Source organism: Misgurnus anguillicaudatus, unplaced genomic scaffold (genome assembly GCF_027580225.2).
Source record: "Misgurnus anguillicaudatus unplaced genomic scaffold, ASM2758022v2 HiC_scaffold_26, whole genome shotgun sequence".
In the NCBI taxonomy this organism is placed as follows: Eukaryota; Metazoa; Chordata; class Actinopteri; order Cypriniformes; family Cobitidae; genus Misgurnus; species Misgurnus anguillicaudatus.
In genome coordinates, this window is record NW_027395276.1 from 4095379 (window position 1) to 4114380 (window position 19002).

At 34.9% G+C, this 19002-nt stretch overlaps 1 protein-coding gene across 8 annotated transcripts in view; it reads left to right on the forward strand.

Annotated features, from left to right (window-relative positions):
• LOC141349220 (phosphatidylinositol 4-phosphate 5-kinase type-1 gamma-like) overlaps nucleotides 1-19002 on the forward strand; it is a 48060-nt gene that overhangs the window by 11062 nt on the left and 17996 nt on the right. For 7 of the 8 annotated variants that reach the window (XM_073864341.1, XM_073864340.1, XM_073864339.1 and 4 more), the window contains exons 2-6: nucleotides 12421-12452; nucleotides 13820-13909; nucleotides 14227-14357; nucleotides 14578-14695; nucleotides 17811-17963. In XM_073864341.1, coding sequence (XP_073720442.1) covers nucleotides 12421-12452; nucleotides 13820-13909; nucleotides 14227-14357; nucleotides 14578-14695; nucleotides 17811-17963 — 524 coding nt within the window. Of the gene's footprint in view, nucleotides 1-7447; nucleotides 7670-12420; nucleotides 12453-13819; nucleotides 13910-14226; nucleotides 14358-14577; nucleotides 14696-17810; nucleotides 17964-19002 lie in introns of those variants that run through there. The other variant, XM_073864345.1, reaches the window with a different exon arrangement.

Below are 19002 nucleotides of genomic sequence, written 5' to 3' on the forward strand. Positions count from 1 at the left end.
ATTAACTGTAAAAAAAATGATCTTACTGTTGTGATATGTGATTTAATTATGTATTGTGACCACCGGAAGTGTTTGTAAATAACGTATGTCATGGTGATGGTTAAAAGTATTTCCGGTTGCACCTTTTGATCAGTAAAACAGAACCAGGTGATTGAGAAGCATGAACGACTCTCTGGCGTCTTATTTTGTCACACGTAACATGGTGTCAGAAGTGAAAGAGTAAAAGACGGATTTAAAATTCGCAATATGGAAGGATTAAAACCTCCTGCAGGACTTGATTTGCGTCATGGGAACCTATCAGAAAACTGGAGAAGATTTCGACAAAGGTTTGAATTATATTCAGTGGCAAGTGGCTATGCCACGAGAACTGCAAAAGTGCAATCATCCCTTTTTCTTCATGTTGCGGGTGAAGATGCAGTTGAAGTTTATAATACTTTTACTTTTGAAAATGATGATGAAAAATATAACTTGGTGAAAATAATGGAGCAGTTTGAGACATACTGTAATCCGAAAAAGAACATTACATATGAGAGATACAAGTTTTTTACGTGTGTACAAGGAGAAATGTCGATCAGTCAATATGTAACAGAGCTGAGGAGAAAAGCTAAATCATGTGAGTTTGGAGAGTTGGAGGAATCTCTTATAAGAGACAGGCTTGTCTGTGGCATCAACTTAGACTCTTTAAGAGAGAGACTTTTAAGAGAAAGTGAAGCAACTCTTGAAAAGTGTGTGCAAATATGTATCGCGTCGGAAACGACGAAAGCACAGATGCAACAAATGCATGAGGAGAAAAAAGCGCAACTCACTATGACTGAGAGCAGACACATTGATGCAGTAAAGCAAAAACAATCGTGTAAGAATGAGTGGAAAACAAAGACCAAAACAGAGAGAGCATGTTTCAAATGTAAAAGATGTGGAATAGAACATTTACCACGTAGTTGTCCTGCGTTTGGCAAACAGTGTAGAAATTGTGACAAAATGAATCATTTTGCAAAGATGTGCAGGTCTAAGAAAGTGCATGCTGTTGCAGGAAACGTCACAGAATTATGTGATGACTTATTTGTGGGAATAGTACAGGCACAGTCACTGAAGTACACAAAAGCATCACTTAAAGAAGAATGGACAACTGATTTAGAAATAGGAAAAACCTGTGTGAATTTTAAGCTTGATACAGGTGCACAAGCAAATGTCATTCCCTATAGCCTGTTAGAAAAAATGGGCAAAAGAAGAATGTTAAAGAACTCAAATGTTAAACTGTCTACATATACAGGAGAGAAGATCTCAGTGAAAGGTCAGTGTGACTTGGCAGTGAAATATAAGACTATGCCACTGCTTGTCAGATTTGTTGTGACAAAGAGAGAAGTAAAGCCAGTATTGGGGATTCAAACATGTGAAGAATTAAATCTTGTACAGAGAGTAATGATGATTAATGACATGGACATATTCACAGAGTATGCAGACGTGTTTGAAGGCATGGGGTGTTTAGAAGGAGAACATTCTATCAGAGTGGATGAAAACGTTACTCCAAAGGTACACCCACCAAGAAAAATACCAGTTGCCATGAGAGAAAGGCTTAAAGCTGAGCTTGAAAGAATGGAAAGAATGAAAGTGATAAAGAAAGTTGAAGAGCCCACAAAATGGGTGAATCCTTTTGTGATAGTGGAGAAGCCTAATGGCAGTCTGCGGATCTGTTTAGATCCTCGTGACCTTAATGCAGCAGTGATGAGAGAGCATTATCAATTGCCAACTGTTGATGAGATCACATGTAGATTGCCCAAAGCTAAATATTTTTCAGTGCTTGACGCCAGCTCAGGCTTTTGGCAAATTAAACTGGATGATGCTAGCTCTCGTCTTTGTACTTTTAATACACCATTTGGACGTTATCGTTTCCTTCGTCTTCCTTTTGGAATTAATTCAGCTTCAGAAGTGTTCCACAAAAAGGTACAGCAGTTATTTGAAGGTATTGATGGAGTTGAAACGTATATTGATGACATCCTTGTATGGGCTGAAACAAAAGAGCAGCATGACGACAGGCTAAGACAAGTGTTAGAAAGAGCACGTGTCAAGAATTTCAGACTAAACAAAGACAAATGCAAGATTTGTCTGGATGAAATAAAGTATCTAGGTCATATTATAACAAAGGATGGACTGAAACCTGATATGGCTAAACTAGAAGCAGTAAGAAAAATGCCAGTTCCAGAGTGTAAAAAAGATGTGTCTCGGTTTCTTGGAATGGTGACATTTCTTGCAAAATTTGTACCAAATTTGTCACAGCATACGACTGTTCTACGTGATCTTTTAAGAGATGAAGTTGAGTGGCAGTGGAAAGATGAACATCAACAGGCATTTGAGAAGTTAAAATTGATGTTAACAGAAACTCCAGTACTCCGCTATTATGATGTGAGTCTACCAGTAACTGTTTCTGTAGATGCCTCTAAAAGTGGTCTAGGAGCAGTTTTGCTTCAAGAGGATAAGCCTGTAGCATATGCTTCTCGTGCATTGACTGTGACAGAACAACGCTATGCTCAAATTGAAAAAGAAATGCTTGCAATAGTGTTTGGTGTAGAACGCTTTCATCAATTTGTTTATGGCCGAGAGATTGAAGTTCAGACAGATCACAAGCCACTTGAGATAATAATGAAAAAACCACTCAACAGAGCACCAGCTAGAATTCAAAGACTACTCATGAGACTGCAAAAGTATCAGTTGAATGTTAAGTTCCGTCCGGGAAAGGAAATGCATGTCGCTGATGCTTTGTCAAGAGCATGTTTGGCAGAAACTGAAACTTCAGAGAAAGAGGATATCACAGAAGCTCAGGTACATATGCTGCTCACAAATGTGCCTGTGTCTGAAAAGAAGTTAACAGAATTTCAGAGAGAAACAGAAAGGGATGCTACATTGATTAAGTTGTTAAAAGTTGTACAGAATGGTTGGCCAAGGAAAATGAAGAAAGTCCCTAGAGAAATTCAAAATTACTGGAATTACAGAGAAGAAATTTCTGCTGTTGATGGTATTCTTTTCAAGGGAGAGCAAATTATTGTTCCTGCTTCAATGAGAACTGACATGTTACATCGGATCCATGAAAGTCATCTAGGCATCGAAAGTTGTAGAAGAAGAGCAAGAGAGGTACTCTTTTGGCCTGGAATGTCTAAGAGTATTGAAGACATGGTAAGTCATTGTGAAGTATGCAGTGCGCATAGAAGATTTCAGACTAAAGAGCCACTACAGCCTCATAGTGTGCCAGATAGGCCTTGGCAGAAGATTGGAGTTGATTTATTCACATATAATAAAAAAGAGTATTTGATCATGGTGGATTATTTCTCAAAGTTTATTGAAGTTGATTTGCTCAAGAATGATACCAGAAGTATGACTGTCATCAAATTGCTGAAGTCACAGTTTGCAAGGTATGGGATTCCTGAGGTAGTAATTTCTGATAACGGACCGCAATTTGCTTCACAAGAGTTTCGCAAGTTCTCTAAAGAATGGGAGTTTCAGCATAAAACAACAAGCCCTCACCATGCTCAATCAAATGGAATGGTTGAAAGGGCTGTACAAACTGTGAAACGTATGTTAAAAAAGACTGAAGCAGATGAGAGAGATCCATACATTTCATTGTTAAATCTGAGAAACACACCTTTGGAAACCATAGGAGTCTCCCCTGCACAATTGCTAATGGGTCGGAGAGTGAGAACAAGGTTACCAGCATCAACTGTATTACTTAATCCTAAAACAGTTACAGCTTCAGTGAAAGAGTCATTGGAAAATCGTCAGAAAAAGCAGAAGGAAAAGTTTGACTTTGGAACAAAACAGCTGCAGAAACTAACAGTAGGAGAAAATGTGAGAGTTTGGCAAAATGGTGTGTGGAATCCAGCACAAGTTACTGCTCTGGCTGAGCAACCAAGGTCTTATGTTGTGGAGACACCTGATGGACAATTGTATAGAAGGAATAGGAAATATCTGATGTCCAAGACAGGAGAATACAAAGCAAAGACTGAGGAAGTGGATCAGAGTTTAATTAATGACTGCCATGAGACAAGGGCTGTGTTGGATGATAAAGAGACTGCAAGTTCATGTACTGGTCAAATCAAAACACGAAGTGGTAGAATTGTTGCAAAGCCACAAAGACTTATTGCTGAAATGTAGTTTTGCTATTTGCATATTGGTGATTGATTAATGATACTGGATTGTTTGAAATGTTGTGATTTTATTAGTGTTAAAATATTGATGAAATTGTGTTGTGTTAATTAAAAAAAAAAAAAAAAAGAAGGATGTTGTGATATGTGATTTAATTATGTATTGTGACCACCGGAAGTGTTTGTAAATAACGTATGTCATGGTGATGGTTAAAAGTATTTCCGGTTGCACCTTTTGATCAGTAAAACAGAACCAGGTGATTGAGAAGCATGAACGACTCTCTGGCGTCTTATTTTGTCACACGTAACACTTACCTGGTAGCCATCTTGAAGTAACTGGTCCATGTGCTTGGTCACTCAAAATCAAACTTTATTAAAATTCTGTATGTGTGCTTAAACTGTTCTCAAAAAGTGTTGCGGAGGATGAGAACATCAGGCATGGACACATCATTTTCCTAATTTTTCTTCATTATTATTATACATGAATATTCAGTAAATATTTTTTCTGTCATCTAAAGTAGTCTAGCAAAACATCCATTTATTTTTTTTCTTAATATTTTTGTGTTAATTTGATAAATTACAACATAACGCATGTTCAAACACAGCCGGACACATTGCGGTAATGAGAATTTCAGCAGAAAATGAGATAAAATTTACAATTATAAATTCTTATGTTGAAATCACACATTTTGCAAGGTAGAACACAGTATTGTGTTAATTCTGATGCTTTTTAATGTTACTATATTACACATTTTAAAGCTAAAATCATTAGTGCTGTGGTGTTTCAATGGTTTCGTGAGAATCACACGGGTAATCCTTTAAATACTTAGGACTACACAAGTGTTTCTAGAGAACATCATCTTGTTGCTTATCTGCAAGGACAGTGTAAACGTTTACTCATGGGACTTTAGAGTAAAGTACTATAACATAAGAATATAAAACTCATGTATAAAACTGGACTCGGCACACTCACATGTTTGGTTTTGGAGAAGTTTGATAAGAAATATTTCAATTCTTTATAATCTTCAGAAAAACATCAGAGTTTATTTTCTCTAATTTCATCTCGTTGTTTTGGAAGATCATGCAGCTGAGATATAAAGGAAATCTCATTATTTATGCATCAGTGAATGAACTTTTATATACTTTGGTTACTTAAAGGTGGATTGTGTAACTTTTAGAAGGATCTCTTGACAGAAATGCAATATAATTTACACAACTATTATCAGTGAAGTATAAAGACCTTACATCAGTAGTCCTAAGTGGACAAACTGATCTATAGATGCGTATTATCCCTATGTTGTCTCAGACGATGACATGTTTGTCCTGTGCCAGCCACCATATGTGTTTTATAATTCAGGGATGAGAAGTTGGTTGCAATTCACAATCTCACCACTACATGCCATTCACATTTACACACACCACCTTTAGAAGCTTTTTAAAACAATGTATTGGCCCATTTTGACATCATAGGCATTGTTTTTTTTTGTAATGTCGTGTTAAAGTTATACTATTGTACCTCTCAGTAGTGTTTTTGTAGTTTTTAAGAATTGTGCTGCTCAATTTCTGACTATCTTAGTCTTTCTGTTTGCCAATATTTTTATGTGATAAATTTCCTCAGAGGTCCTTGAGCACTGTTTAGAAGTCAGAGCAGCTTGATTTCACCGTGAAACTGGAGCGCTCTGTGATTAAATGTTTTATTTGGCTGGTTTAGACTTTAAGAGCTCTCACTGACATCAGGACGCATTTATTTCTCTACCTGAGCTTTTAGTGTTTTAGTGGAGTGAGCAGATCCAGCGGTCTGATGAAAGTTTATTATAAATCTGACAGAAATCATATAGATGAACCGATGTAATATACACGTGAAGTGTGTGTGTGCGCGTGTGTGCGCGTGTGTGCGTTCGTTCGTGTGTGTGTGTGTGTGTGTGTTTACATTGTCTAATGACCCTAATCCTAACACAGACTGTGACAGGAGATTACCACAGACAGAACTTTCCAGTATCCCTACTGATAAATCCAGCTAAGACCAGCATAAACTGGCAGCTGTTTTAGCTTGTTTAAGATGGTCCTCCCTGCCTGACAAAGCTGGTCAAGCTGGTGGATCACCGGGTCTTCCAGCCTGACCAGCTAAGTCCAGCTATACCAGCTTAAAAGGTGACCAAAACATAGCTGGGGGATTCTCACAAAAACTTGGTTTTAAAAATGTCAAGCTTGAAAATGTAAAAATTGCTTAAATTTACTTTTTTTCCCACCAGACATTGAAAAACAAAGTCTGGAGTAAATGGGAACATTAATTTAAAAACTTTTACTTATCATTTAACACTTTTTGTAACATAATTTAAAACATTAGTCCTAAAAAATCTCATTACCGCAACAGTCAGAAAACATCAACACTGACATATTTTCAAAATGACATGACAAACCTGAAAGAACATAATTTGGAGATTCTGCACATGCATTTAAAATCAAAGTATTATGCTTCTATTAATTAAATTAACATTTAATAAGCATCTGTTGCGGTAATGATAATCAAAATGTCGTGTAAGCATTCTGACAAGACAATATTTCAAATTAACTGTAAAAAAATGATCTTACCTGGTAGCCATCTTGAAGTAACTGGTCCATGTGCTTGGTCACTCAAAATCAAACTTTATTAAAATTCTGTATGTGTGCTTAAACTGTTCTCAAAAAGTGTTGCGGAGGATGAGAACATCAGGCATGGACACATCATTTTCCTCATTTTTCTTCATTATTATTATACATGAATATTCAGTAAATATTTTTTCTGTCATCTAAAGTAGTCTAGCAAAACATCCATTTATTTTTTTTCTTAATATTTTTGTGTTAATTTGATTAAATTACAACATAACGCATGTTCAAACACAGCCGGACACATTGCGGTAATGAGAATTTCAGCAGAAAATGAGATAAAATTTACAATTATAAATTCTTATGTTGAAATCACACATTGTGCAAGGTAGAACACAGTATTGTGTTAATTCTGATGCTTTTTAATGTTACTATATTACACATTTTAAAGCTAAAATCATTAGTGCCGTGGTGTTTCAATGGTTTCGTGAGAATCACCCAGCTAGACCAACTTGCTATGCCAGCAAAACCAGGTTATGCTGGTCTTAGCTGTATTTTTCAGTAGGGATCACTTCTATAAACTTCTGAACAAATAAATTTTACACTTATTGTACTATGGTGAAATATGTTTGTTTGCTTTTTTGCTCAGTCCATTCTGGTCTGTCTGTGAATTAACTTTAAGTTGTGTTGTATGAATTATGATTTGAGATGTTTGTTTTATTCCAGCAGTCTGCAGACCTCGGCACAGTGATGTTTTTGTGGTCTTATCCTCCAGTGGGCGGATACCAGTTTTAATCTCTCGTTCTCATTGGCTGTTGGCTGTGTTCAGTTGGTGTTTGTTAGTACAGTAGATTAGTTTCTCCTGTCAATCCAATTGAGCTTTAACATCTCATAGACTGATCCGTCTCCAAATATACACAAACTACGCAAACCACAAGGATTCATCTAAGGTCTGTGTTTGTATTCTTGTATTGATTATTCATAGTTACATAAAAATCTTTTTTATTCTCAGCATTTCTGTCGTTTTTTAGTTTTTAGAGAATTTATCTATCTATTTATTTATTTTTTACCCTGTTGTTTATTTGTGGTTTCATTGAGCAAATACATTTAATTGTAGTTGTAGTTTTATGACAGAACTTGTGTAACATTTTTTTAGTTGATCTTCAAGTCATCTTGTTTTGTTGTGTAGTCTTGTGTTTTCACAACAGTTATTATGTTTTGATGAAGAACGTTTATGATGTTTTGTAGAGAAGAGTCATTTCTGTGTATGAATCGTGAGTCAGATGACCTCCAGCTCTTATACACTCAACTGAATCTAATGTGTTTGTTTATGGTTTCACCTTCAGTCTGTTACTAGGGTAAAAATCACTCATCTTTAGTTATATTCTGTAGCAGCTGTATTCAGTTTAGTGTTATAAGCTCCTTCTGTTTTAAATATACATTTACACTTTTTCCAAATCATTTACAAAATGTAAAACAGTGAAACGTGAGAAATTCATCCAACACAATATAACAATAATAACTTGTACAATTTGAATCATTATTTATTTCATTCTTGTTTTTCAGGATTTTGTTTTTTTTGACTGATTTTTAGGACAAAATTGATTTCCTTGTAATAAAGGTTTGTTTTTGTAGAATGGATCTTTGTAATATAAAAATTACTTCAAAAAACCCAACATGCATTACTCATGTTAACTTAACTGTAATGGTTGTTGTGAAATATTAAAGGGACACTCCACTTTTTTTGAAAATTAAAAGTTGTGATTTTCTGGTTAGAACTATACTCTTATTCTGGCGTAATATTCAAGGATTTTGCTGCCCTAACATGGCTGCAGCAGGCGTAGTGATATTACGCACCAGTTTTGGGAAAGTTCATTTTCTACATAAACTAGTTCAAAGTTCAGTTCACAAATTTTAAAATGAAGTAGTTCAGTTCATAGTTCATATTTCAAAATTTTGAACTAGTTCACAGTTCCAAAAATGAACAAATTTATAGTTATTTTTTCCCATATATATTTTTTTTATTATTATTGCCATATAGCCCTAGCCTGGGTGCCAGCCGATCTTAGCCCCGCCCACAACATTTTGAGAAACGGGAAGATCGGTCTGGGGATTCACCGTTGAGGAGCTACTATGCTTTATACGATGATGGACAGATGATTAGTAACGTAAATCAACCACGTCACCAAAGAGCGCGTGTGTTGAATCTGTTTACAACGAAATGGCTGCCACGGTAGAAATCAGATGTGTGGATTCTGACATTGAGTCTGTTCTAAAAGATATCGACAGAGCATTGATTTTAAAAGAGGAACAGAGAAACGCGAGCAAGGCATTTGTTGATGTTTTTGCCGTCCTTCCTACGGGATTCGGCAAAAGTTGTCGCACTTATAAAGGATCAAGTTAAAGAAGCAACTGAAATGGGTATCACGGCGATGCAACTCGGTGTGCACGACGAGATGGATATAATTAGCTGTCGTTGCCAGCTTCTTTTCGGAAGCCCGGAATCGTGGAGGGACATGCCAGGCTCCGATATTTTTCAAGCAAACGTAATGGGTATCGTCGTGGATGAAGTTCAACTAATGTACAAATGGTAAGAGATAGTCTTACTGTATGACTTAATGTGATATAAATGAAATGTTGTAAACATAGTAGGTTTTGATGTACGTTCGCTAACTCAAGACTTGTATTGTATAGCGAAATAACTAGCAGTTCGGTCAAGCTGCAAAGACATTTCAACATACGTCACACACTCCGTTGCTCTGATTGGTCGTAGGTCTATCCAATTGAGTGCAGAGGCATTTTTCGGTTGAGACACGCCTCATAATTAAAGCTCAATGGAGCGGTATCAGACTCAAATTCTGACTAAAATTGAGTATGACAACGTCAGGCTAATATAGCCCATATAGAACCACAGACAGCAATTATTTTATCAGTTTTAACACTGAGGCTAAATGCGTCAGATTTACGTTGCGTGTAGGACAACTCGCAGGTATTGCACACTGCACGTGCACGTTAAATAGCGTGAGCTTAGTCAGAGTCTATTTCAAGATCCAGAATATGCGTTAGCAGGCTATGTTAATCGTTAATGATTTGGGACGAAAATTATGCTATTTTATGTTAAACTATGTGAGTGCTGCGATTCCAGCAGCGTCCAGAGTCAGTGTATCACTTCCATGCTCCTTTTTGTTTTGATGACGCATGCAGCCGTGAAACACTGGCTGGTGTTGCCAGATTGGGTGTTTTTTCCGCTACACATTAAGGTCTGTTTAAAGTGTGTTTTAGCCGGGTTTTCTCCTGGAAGACTCTATAGAAATCTGGCACCCTATTGAATGATGTTAAACTGAGAGAGCGTGCCGTTCACAAGCACCAGAATGAATGAGTTCACAGTAACGTTCATCAGGCAGTAATACAGTACGTTCAGTTCACGTTCGCCCAAAATATAAACTTTCGTTCAATGAACTCGTTCAGGCACAACACATTTACGCACTGCCCAAAAATAGTCCCCTTGGTTACTTTCAATAGCAGGGGACTATTTTCAGGTGCTGCGTAATATCACTACGCCTGCTGCAGCCATGTTACAGCAGCAAAGTCCTTGATTATTATTGTAATTTTGTTGTATTGTAAAGTACAATAAAGCTTCATTCCTTCATTCATTCAAAATCCTTGATTATTACGCCAAAATAAGAGTATAGTTCTAACCAGAAAATTACAACTTTTAATTTTCTGTCGGTATTATACCAATGTAACTACAGAAGAGTCGAGTTTTCAATAGGAAAAATATAGAAACTCTTTGGTTATTTTTTGTGCGATGCTAATGGTCTAATTAGATTCAATGGATTATGCTATAAGCTATGCTAAAAGTGTTACCGCCGGACCCGGAGATCGGCTGAATGGATTCCAAAACCGTAAAAATCAAAGGTTTAACTCTAGGTGAGCTGGAAAATGAGCATATTTTCAAAAAAGTGGAGTGTCCCTTTAATAGTAATAATAATATGGTATCTTCTAGTTTTTCATGCGAGAATGGGTTAGTGTTGAAAAATTAAATGTCAGCCTCAGATTAAAAAATATATATATTTTTAAGTTTATTAAAATTATAACATTGTACTGTTTTTATTTTCACATTTATATTACCAATCCCAGTGTGTTAATTTATTAAACTATATAGTACATGTAAGGGATAATGTATAGGCAGTCGTTTTTCATCGCAGAAATAAGCCCAGACAGTGTGATCAGGACCCCACATCTTTATTAAAAGACATATTTACATTTTATTTTGTGCAATATTAAACTGTACATTTCAAAATGATTTGGAGCATCCTGGTTACTGTGTGTTGTTGGCCAATCAGAATCAAGCATTTTAGAGAGCCATGTAATGCGTGTTTATAACCAGGGTACCTTGTAAGAGTTTTTAAGTTTTGTTTTATTAGAAGATTAGATAGCATTAATAAATGTATTGTTTCTTATTTTATTACAATCATTGTAGTGTAGCTGAGGATAAAATTCAGCATCTATAATGAATCTGTACAGAGTTATTGTAGATGACATTTCTTGTCTGACTGTGCTGTACAACACAGAGAGTTTTATTATTTGATGAGCAACAGACAAATGAATAAAATCACACAGACAATTTCATCAACATAAAATTTGGATTGAATAAAATGTCCATCATTAGAAATTGGCTGTGTATTACTCACAGACTGTTGACTTTACTCCTGGTGAGATTCAGTCTGTCGCTGGATCATATTCATGCTTTAGTCTTTAAAAGCACTCATTGTGATCGCTTATGTTTATTGTTTATGACAGTAGCAGGGATGTTCATAACACACATACTAATGAAAACGATCGATCTCCTTAAATTTGAATCAGAAATGAAGTTTATGACAGCGGTCAGATGATAAGAATGAGGACATCATAGAAAATCTGACTGTTTTGATGTGTAAATCTCTGTACGTTTGTTTGGGCATTTTTGTGATTTGGGTTAAAAATACCTCTCTCTACCATGCAGTTAATATGGTGTATATTTACTATAGTAAACTATTATCTGCTTTCACGAGACACCATCAACAATCTTGTAATGTCTGTATGAAACACACGCAAACATAAAGGCAACAGTTTTCATGATGAATGTGTTTCTGTTTGGCTTAATGTGGTTGGATTTCACAAATCATTTTAAGCCAAATATAAAAAAAGGATAAATCCTGTATATATACGTCATTGCAGTATGTGTTTTCTTGCAACAAAATGTAATATTTTACTGTTATCGTTTTTATTATAGTGTTTTTGGGTCAAATAGTTTTGTAAGATTCATCCGTGTACACAGAGATGAACCGATGTGTAAAATGGTTTCTAGCTGCTCTAATTCTCGGCTATTAATTTGTCTCATTCCTCTCGGGTGTAAAGCGGGTCAGGTCATTTTGACTTAATTCCACAGTGAAACGTGCAGGATAAATGATTGACAGCTTTACGTGTGCTTAGCTCCACCCCTGATAGAAGATAATAATAATGCAGTGTGTGTAACAAAAAGCTGCAGATTCACACAGTTTGCCCTTGAACTGTTATTTATACGAAGACCAGCATGTGTTTTTTATTCACACTACTACAGTATCATCATCATGTTTAGCAGATATTTATTATAAATCTGTCTATATTTATCTGTCTGAAAGATGTGTTACAATGTCTGTCTCTTTCTGTGTCATTTCAGACACTGGTTTAAAGAAGACCTACATAACCGAGGTAAAGAAAATCAGACGTCATTTATTTAATAAAACTTTAAATATTTTTGTTGTGATTCTAGTCAAGACTTTATTGCTTCATTTTAACTCATAAAACTTTTAAGTGTCCACTTATTTCTCCTAAAATTCCTTAGTAGAAAAACAAACAGGGCCGGGTTTCCCAAAACCATCGTAAGGCCAAGTAGATCGTAAAAACGATTGTACGAATCATCTTAAAATTACGGGCCGTTTCCCAAAAGCTTCATAACTTAAGTAGCACTTGAAAATCACTGTAGATCTACGAGTGCTCTGGAGTAATCGTTCATTCATAAGTTACAAGGTCACCTGCAGGACAACCAGCAAATTGCGCTCTTGCAATGACGATAATGTAACATTTTAAATGTACATTTATTTATTGGGTTCTTTTTTGTTTATTTGTTTAAATTACTTTAATATACATTCAAATGAGAAATCAAATTTTAATGACTGAACATAAATTAGTAAAGAAGGAAAACGTAATTGGTACAATTTTGGTAAAAGTTGGTACTAGCAATTTGATAAATGGTTCCTACCAATTTCTGCTATAATTCATCTACAGTAAAAAAATTGTTTTGAAGGGAAATGGCATCTGATTAAAGAAACCAAATAAATATTTACAGTACAATGCAATAATCCCTAATAATAAATAAACATAGATAATAAAAACAAATAATAATAATAATCTAAACTATAATATAAAATGCAAAAGGCATTTCGCAGTGGGACGAGTTTTAACTTACCGAGCCCCTAAGGTGACATTGGAGTAAAAAAAATCTAAAGTTTAGTTTCAAGTGCTCATGCGAAACCTTCATTTGCAGAATTTCTTTTAAAGTTTAGTTTCGCTTGCTCAGCGAAAGTTTCATGTGCGTTTCATGATAGTTTAACTAAATACGGAAAAGAATATTTCATTATGCACAAATTATTAAAACATTTAAAAAACTCATTGAACAATAATGAAAAATATTATAAAAAATATTAGTGCACCTCGGCTGAAGATCATTAGCCTAAACAAGCTTCTGCTACAATTACGAGTCATTCTATTGGTGACAATTTCGGCACTTGACAAACGGATAGCGACTCGTAAGTAGCAGTTAAAACCCAGCTGCGAGCGATCGTTTTACGTCCATCTTTAGGAAACGCGCACAAATGACCAACGAATGTTCGTTAACTAGCTCGTAAAAAGCGCTCTATAATCCTTAAATTAAAGTTCAATTGTTTTCGGGAAACCCAGCCCATGACGATTATTTTTCTCACCTGAGAAGCAAGATGCCTTATCTCTCCATTTGATCTCATTGCTGTCTAAGGGAGTTAGCTAAGATATAAAAGCGATGCCATTTTATGTTTTCTTAGATGCCATCGTCCTCCGGTCCCAGTTCTGGTCTAGAGAAGAAGATCGGTCACAGGCGAATAGATGCCTCTGGTGAGACCACCTACAAGAAGGTGTGTGTGTGTGTGTGTTTAATTCACCTCAATAAACTTCTTTAGTCCTGTTGCTCTCATTCTCTACATTCACCTTTATGTTTCTATATAACAATTTATTATTGGCCATAGTGATCCTCTCAAAATTGCCAAAATATGGATACATTATTACCTATCATATAAAAACACACCATATTTGAATCCTTAGTGAAGGGTGGTATTAATTATTATTATTGTACACATGTTTGCCATGAGTTCCTTTTGTATCCTTCATATATTATTATCTAACTGTTTAATGTAAAGGATTGAGGATCATTGTGAAATCTTTGTGTCTACAGACGACTTCATCTGCTCTGAAAGGAGCCATTCAGCTGGGCATCGGCTACACCGTGGGTAACCTGAGCTCCAAACCAGAGAGAGATGTTCTCATGCAGGACTTCTATGTGGTGGAGAGCATTTTCTTCCCAAGGTGTGTATGTGATCAAATATATCGTTTTTAATTATTTTAATTTACTTATTTAGCAGATACTTTAAATCAAAGTGATTTATTGCAAAGCTTTTTGTCTTTGTTTTTTTCAGTCACACTATAATACTCAAAGTGTCATCTATATAGTTTGGATTCAGTTATAAGTGATCCTACAGTAAACATTTGATTGATGGTGTGTTGTATTTTATTTTGTCTGTCTCAGCGAGGGCAGTAATCTGACCCCAGCACATCATTATCCAGACTTCAGATTTAAGACGTACGCTCCGGTGGCGTTCCGATACTTCAGGGAACTCTTTGGGATTCGACCTGATGACTATCTGGTGAGACACTCAATGTCAAAGATTTAAAGTAAAATGTGTTTTTAGTTTGTCCACACCAGAAAAATTTGATATTAACCAACCAGACAAGTTTGAATGATGAAATGCCAGGTAAATTAAATAGGTTATCAAAATCTAGCTCTCAAACATTGGGGGCGTGGCTTCGGGGCTGAACAGCGGACACGCCCCCAGTGTTTGAGAGCAGAGAATCCTGCCTGTAGATTTTGATAACATATTTATTTACCTGGCAGGAAATTTGCAGTTTCTCTTAACTTTCAAAAACCGCTGCAACCTGAATGGATGCTTGTGATTGTGTTAGGGGCGGGGCCATGCTCGTGGCTCCAGTGCATCATCGAGCCACTGTGTTAGCCCCGCCCAAATAATCCTAAACACAGAAATGGTGTAACTCCACAGTTTAGCACTACATAGATGGCCGTCTATGTAACTTTTTTTAGCAATACATTTCTTACATTTATAATGTGTTTACAAACAATTCTCTGAAATGACTTCACATGGACTTTAAGATTAGAAATAATACAGCTGTACCAGAGATCGACTCAGTTGTGCTGTTAATTTAATAATCTGAAGATGATATCAGAGAATTCATTTCACAGCTATACGGTCGCTGTCTCCCTCAAGAGTGCATTAATGCTTCTTCAACGGCTCTTAATGTTTTTCCATTCTCAATTATGATTCACTTAAAGTATCAAATTTGTCTTATGTTTCAGCTAAAACCAGTTAGAAAAAATATAAATAGACTGTAATTCAAAGTGCTTTACATAATGAAAATGTGGACTTAACCGCTGGTTAGTTGTTAGTAGATACTAACTAATGTAATGAACTAATGTTAACAAATAGAACATTATTGTAAAATGTTACCTGTTCAGATGAAGTATTGGAGAACTGGATTTAATTCATCAGTGTGAATTTGTAAAAATTGCTTACACCATAAAGAAATTGGACTATGAACTCATTCCTCGCCAGCCAGCCCAAAAACGTTTCATCCTATCTATGTTTTTTTCTCTGCTTATAAACTCTTAAATCTGGGTATTTTTATTTAAAAATACAATTTTTTTAGCAAACGTTTCACAAAATGCCTCCCAGAAAAATGTTCTTCTAAAAATATATAAACATACAAATACATCAATTCAAAGAACAGAACCTCTGCTTTCAAACAAACAATAAACAAACAAACAAACAAACAAAACGGGAAAAAAGCGTTTCATCCTATCTTTATTTTTCTCTGCTTACAAACTCTTAAATCTGGGTATTTTTCTTTAAAAATAAAATTTTTTTAGCAAAAAGGTGAAATAATTGCATTTTTATGAATTAATTTTGTTAGAGATCAGATTCAGAATGATTATCAAAACATACACATAGTTTAAAATAAGTAAAACATTTGCTTCAGTTTTTTTTATAAATTGGGTAATTATCCATCTATTGAATAATCGCGGTATTACAGATTAACATAAACCATCATCAGGAACACCTGCAAATGTTTTCTCTTAATTGACAAGATAACTCATAAATGGCGGGGAAAGAGTTAAGATTATTTAAATTTAAGAGTAAATGGAATTCTGGGAAATCTATTTGTTTTAGTTGGACTCTTGACCCTTGATTTTTAGCTTTCTAGTTTTTCCCTGGCTGGTAAAACTTTGCAAAATGTTATGGCAGAATATGCAAAATGAACAGATATTTTTTATGTAACAATAAAATAAAATTACTGTATGAAGGTCCAATAACAGGAAATAATGATGTAAAATAGTATGGATAAAAACTTTCAATCCGATGAAAAATAGATATCTCATAAACAGTGTTGGGTGTAACTAGTTACTTAAGTAATTAGTTACTGTAATTTAATTACTTTTCCTATAAAAAAGTAAAGTAAGGGATTACTCTTATTTTTCTTGTAATCTAATTACAGTTACTTCTGATGTAACTAAATATTGTGTATGGACTAGAAAACAATTATGTATGCTAAAATACAATAGTGGATTTAACATGGTTTTAGTTTACAATTCTCACTATTAACTGGTTGATTATTATTAGCATTAATATTAATGAGATGTTGGCTGTTTATTAATACTTAATAGCACATATTAATGCCTGGTTCTGCAAAACCTTATTCTACGTCCTTAACCTCCCCATTTCTACCAATACTTAAAATTAACAACTACTTTAGTATTAATAAGCAGAGGAGTATATTAAGGCAAAAGTAGTTCATAGTTAGTTAATAGAGAGAATTGGACCCTAAAGTGGGACCAGAATAATTAATGTACTTTCATATATTATTTCTTTCAGCCATTTCAAGCCTTTCCTTGTATCATGTACTAAATAGAATTTAGAATGTAATTAGTAATAAGTAATTAAATACTTTTTGGAGAGAGTAATTTGTAAAGTAATCTAATTACATGATTGAAGATGTAATTAGTAACTAGTAATTAATTACTTTTTTGAGTAACTTACCCAACACTGCTCATAAATGGCAAGAAAAGAGTTAAGATTGTTTAAATTTAAGAGTTAATGGCATTCTGGGAAATCAATTTATAATTAATTTATTTTGTATTATAAAATATGCATAGCCCATGTGAACAACAATGAATGATACACAACCCTGTTTATGACATACTGTATGGCTCTATAATGCTTATGAGTGTAATCTGTGTATGTAAAATAAAATGTCCCCACAAAGATAATAATAACAGTCATTTTTTGACCTTGTGTGGACATTTTTGGTATTTTTGGCTTATGGGGCTCTGTGCCTTTTATTTAATGCAATTCAAAATCATAACAAGCAGATATCAAGGTACTTTGATGTTATATGTGCAAGCATTGCATTCAGTTAAACACGCTTATCGACATGCATCTTGATCTAATGGGTATTGATCTAAAGCAAGTGTCCACAGGAAAATTTGGCAAGAAAAAGAACCTCGAAAGCCGCGCAATGAGTAAAACTGCCCTAAAGCATAGATTTATACACTAATATATTTGCAAAGCTTAATCATTCATTTTATTAATAATATAATCATTTTATATAATTCACAATGTATAGAATCTATGTAAAAACATTCTCATTCTCTCTCTCTTTGTGTGTGTTGTCTGTTTGTTTGTGTTGTAGTATTCACTGTGTAATGAACCTTTGATCGAGCTTTCAAATCCTGGTGCCAGCGGCTCCATTTTTTACGTCACACGAGATGATGAGTTTATCCTGAAGACCGTCATGCATAAAGAAGCTGAATTTCTACAGAAACTGCTGCCTGGATACTACATGGTGAGTCTGGGCACATGTACAAACAGTTTGTCCTAAATACGCTAATAGGCTAGATTAGGATTAGTGCATCCCAAATCATAGGATGCCAACAGTGTCCAGATGGTTTACTATTTCTGGGGAATTTTTTAAGTGTGCATCTGTGCTAATATTATCCACAATTTCTTGCACAACAGAAAAGATGCACTTTGTGACAGTTCTCCTTCAAAATCGATTGCTTTTTTTAAAATATATTCAAACTGTTATTAAGTGAAGTAATGTAACATATAAAACTAACTACCACTGGAAAGTGATTGTATCTGGATCTTACCCAGGTTAATATTGAATTGAGCAATGAGTAATGAGATTTGACAGCTGAAGTCATAAGGATGTTTTTGACTTCATGCGGTTATTATTAGTCAAACTGAGCCTAAGATGACATCCAGCTGATTATAAGGATGTGTTCGTGGCCGACAGGTTGCCCTGAACTTGGCTTGATCTTTTAGCTTATTAAAATGACAGAATTTATGAATTGGATGATAAGCAGTGATAATAATTTAAAGTGTATGAGAGATAGAGGATTTTACACATCTCTGTACTTTCTCAACACATTTATGACTGTCTCTGTGTGCTTGTGTACCTACTTAACCATGTTTTGGGGACAAATTTGTACCCAGATTTTATCCAAATAAATAAATGTAAAATTAATAAAATTCAACCATAAAAAAATGCTCTTTGTGATATTAGAAATAGTAAATAAAGATTTTATATATAAATGCGCTGAAGGGTTTCCCAAACTGGGGTTCAGGGATCCCTGGTGGTTCGCAGGGGAATTGCAGGGGGTTCGTGAGTTGATGAATAAAATAATTACAAATAAATCATAAAATGTAAATAAATAAATCTAACATTCTAACAACAGTCTAAATAAATGAAATATTTTATTTGTTTAATCTAAATGTGTCACGGTCTTGTCAGACATCTGTGCTAGATGTAGGTCTGAGTGCATCTGACAGGACCGTGGCAGTATCATGTTCTGTGTGGGGACATGTGGGATCACATTTTG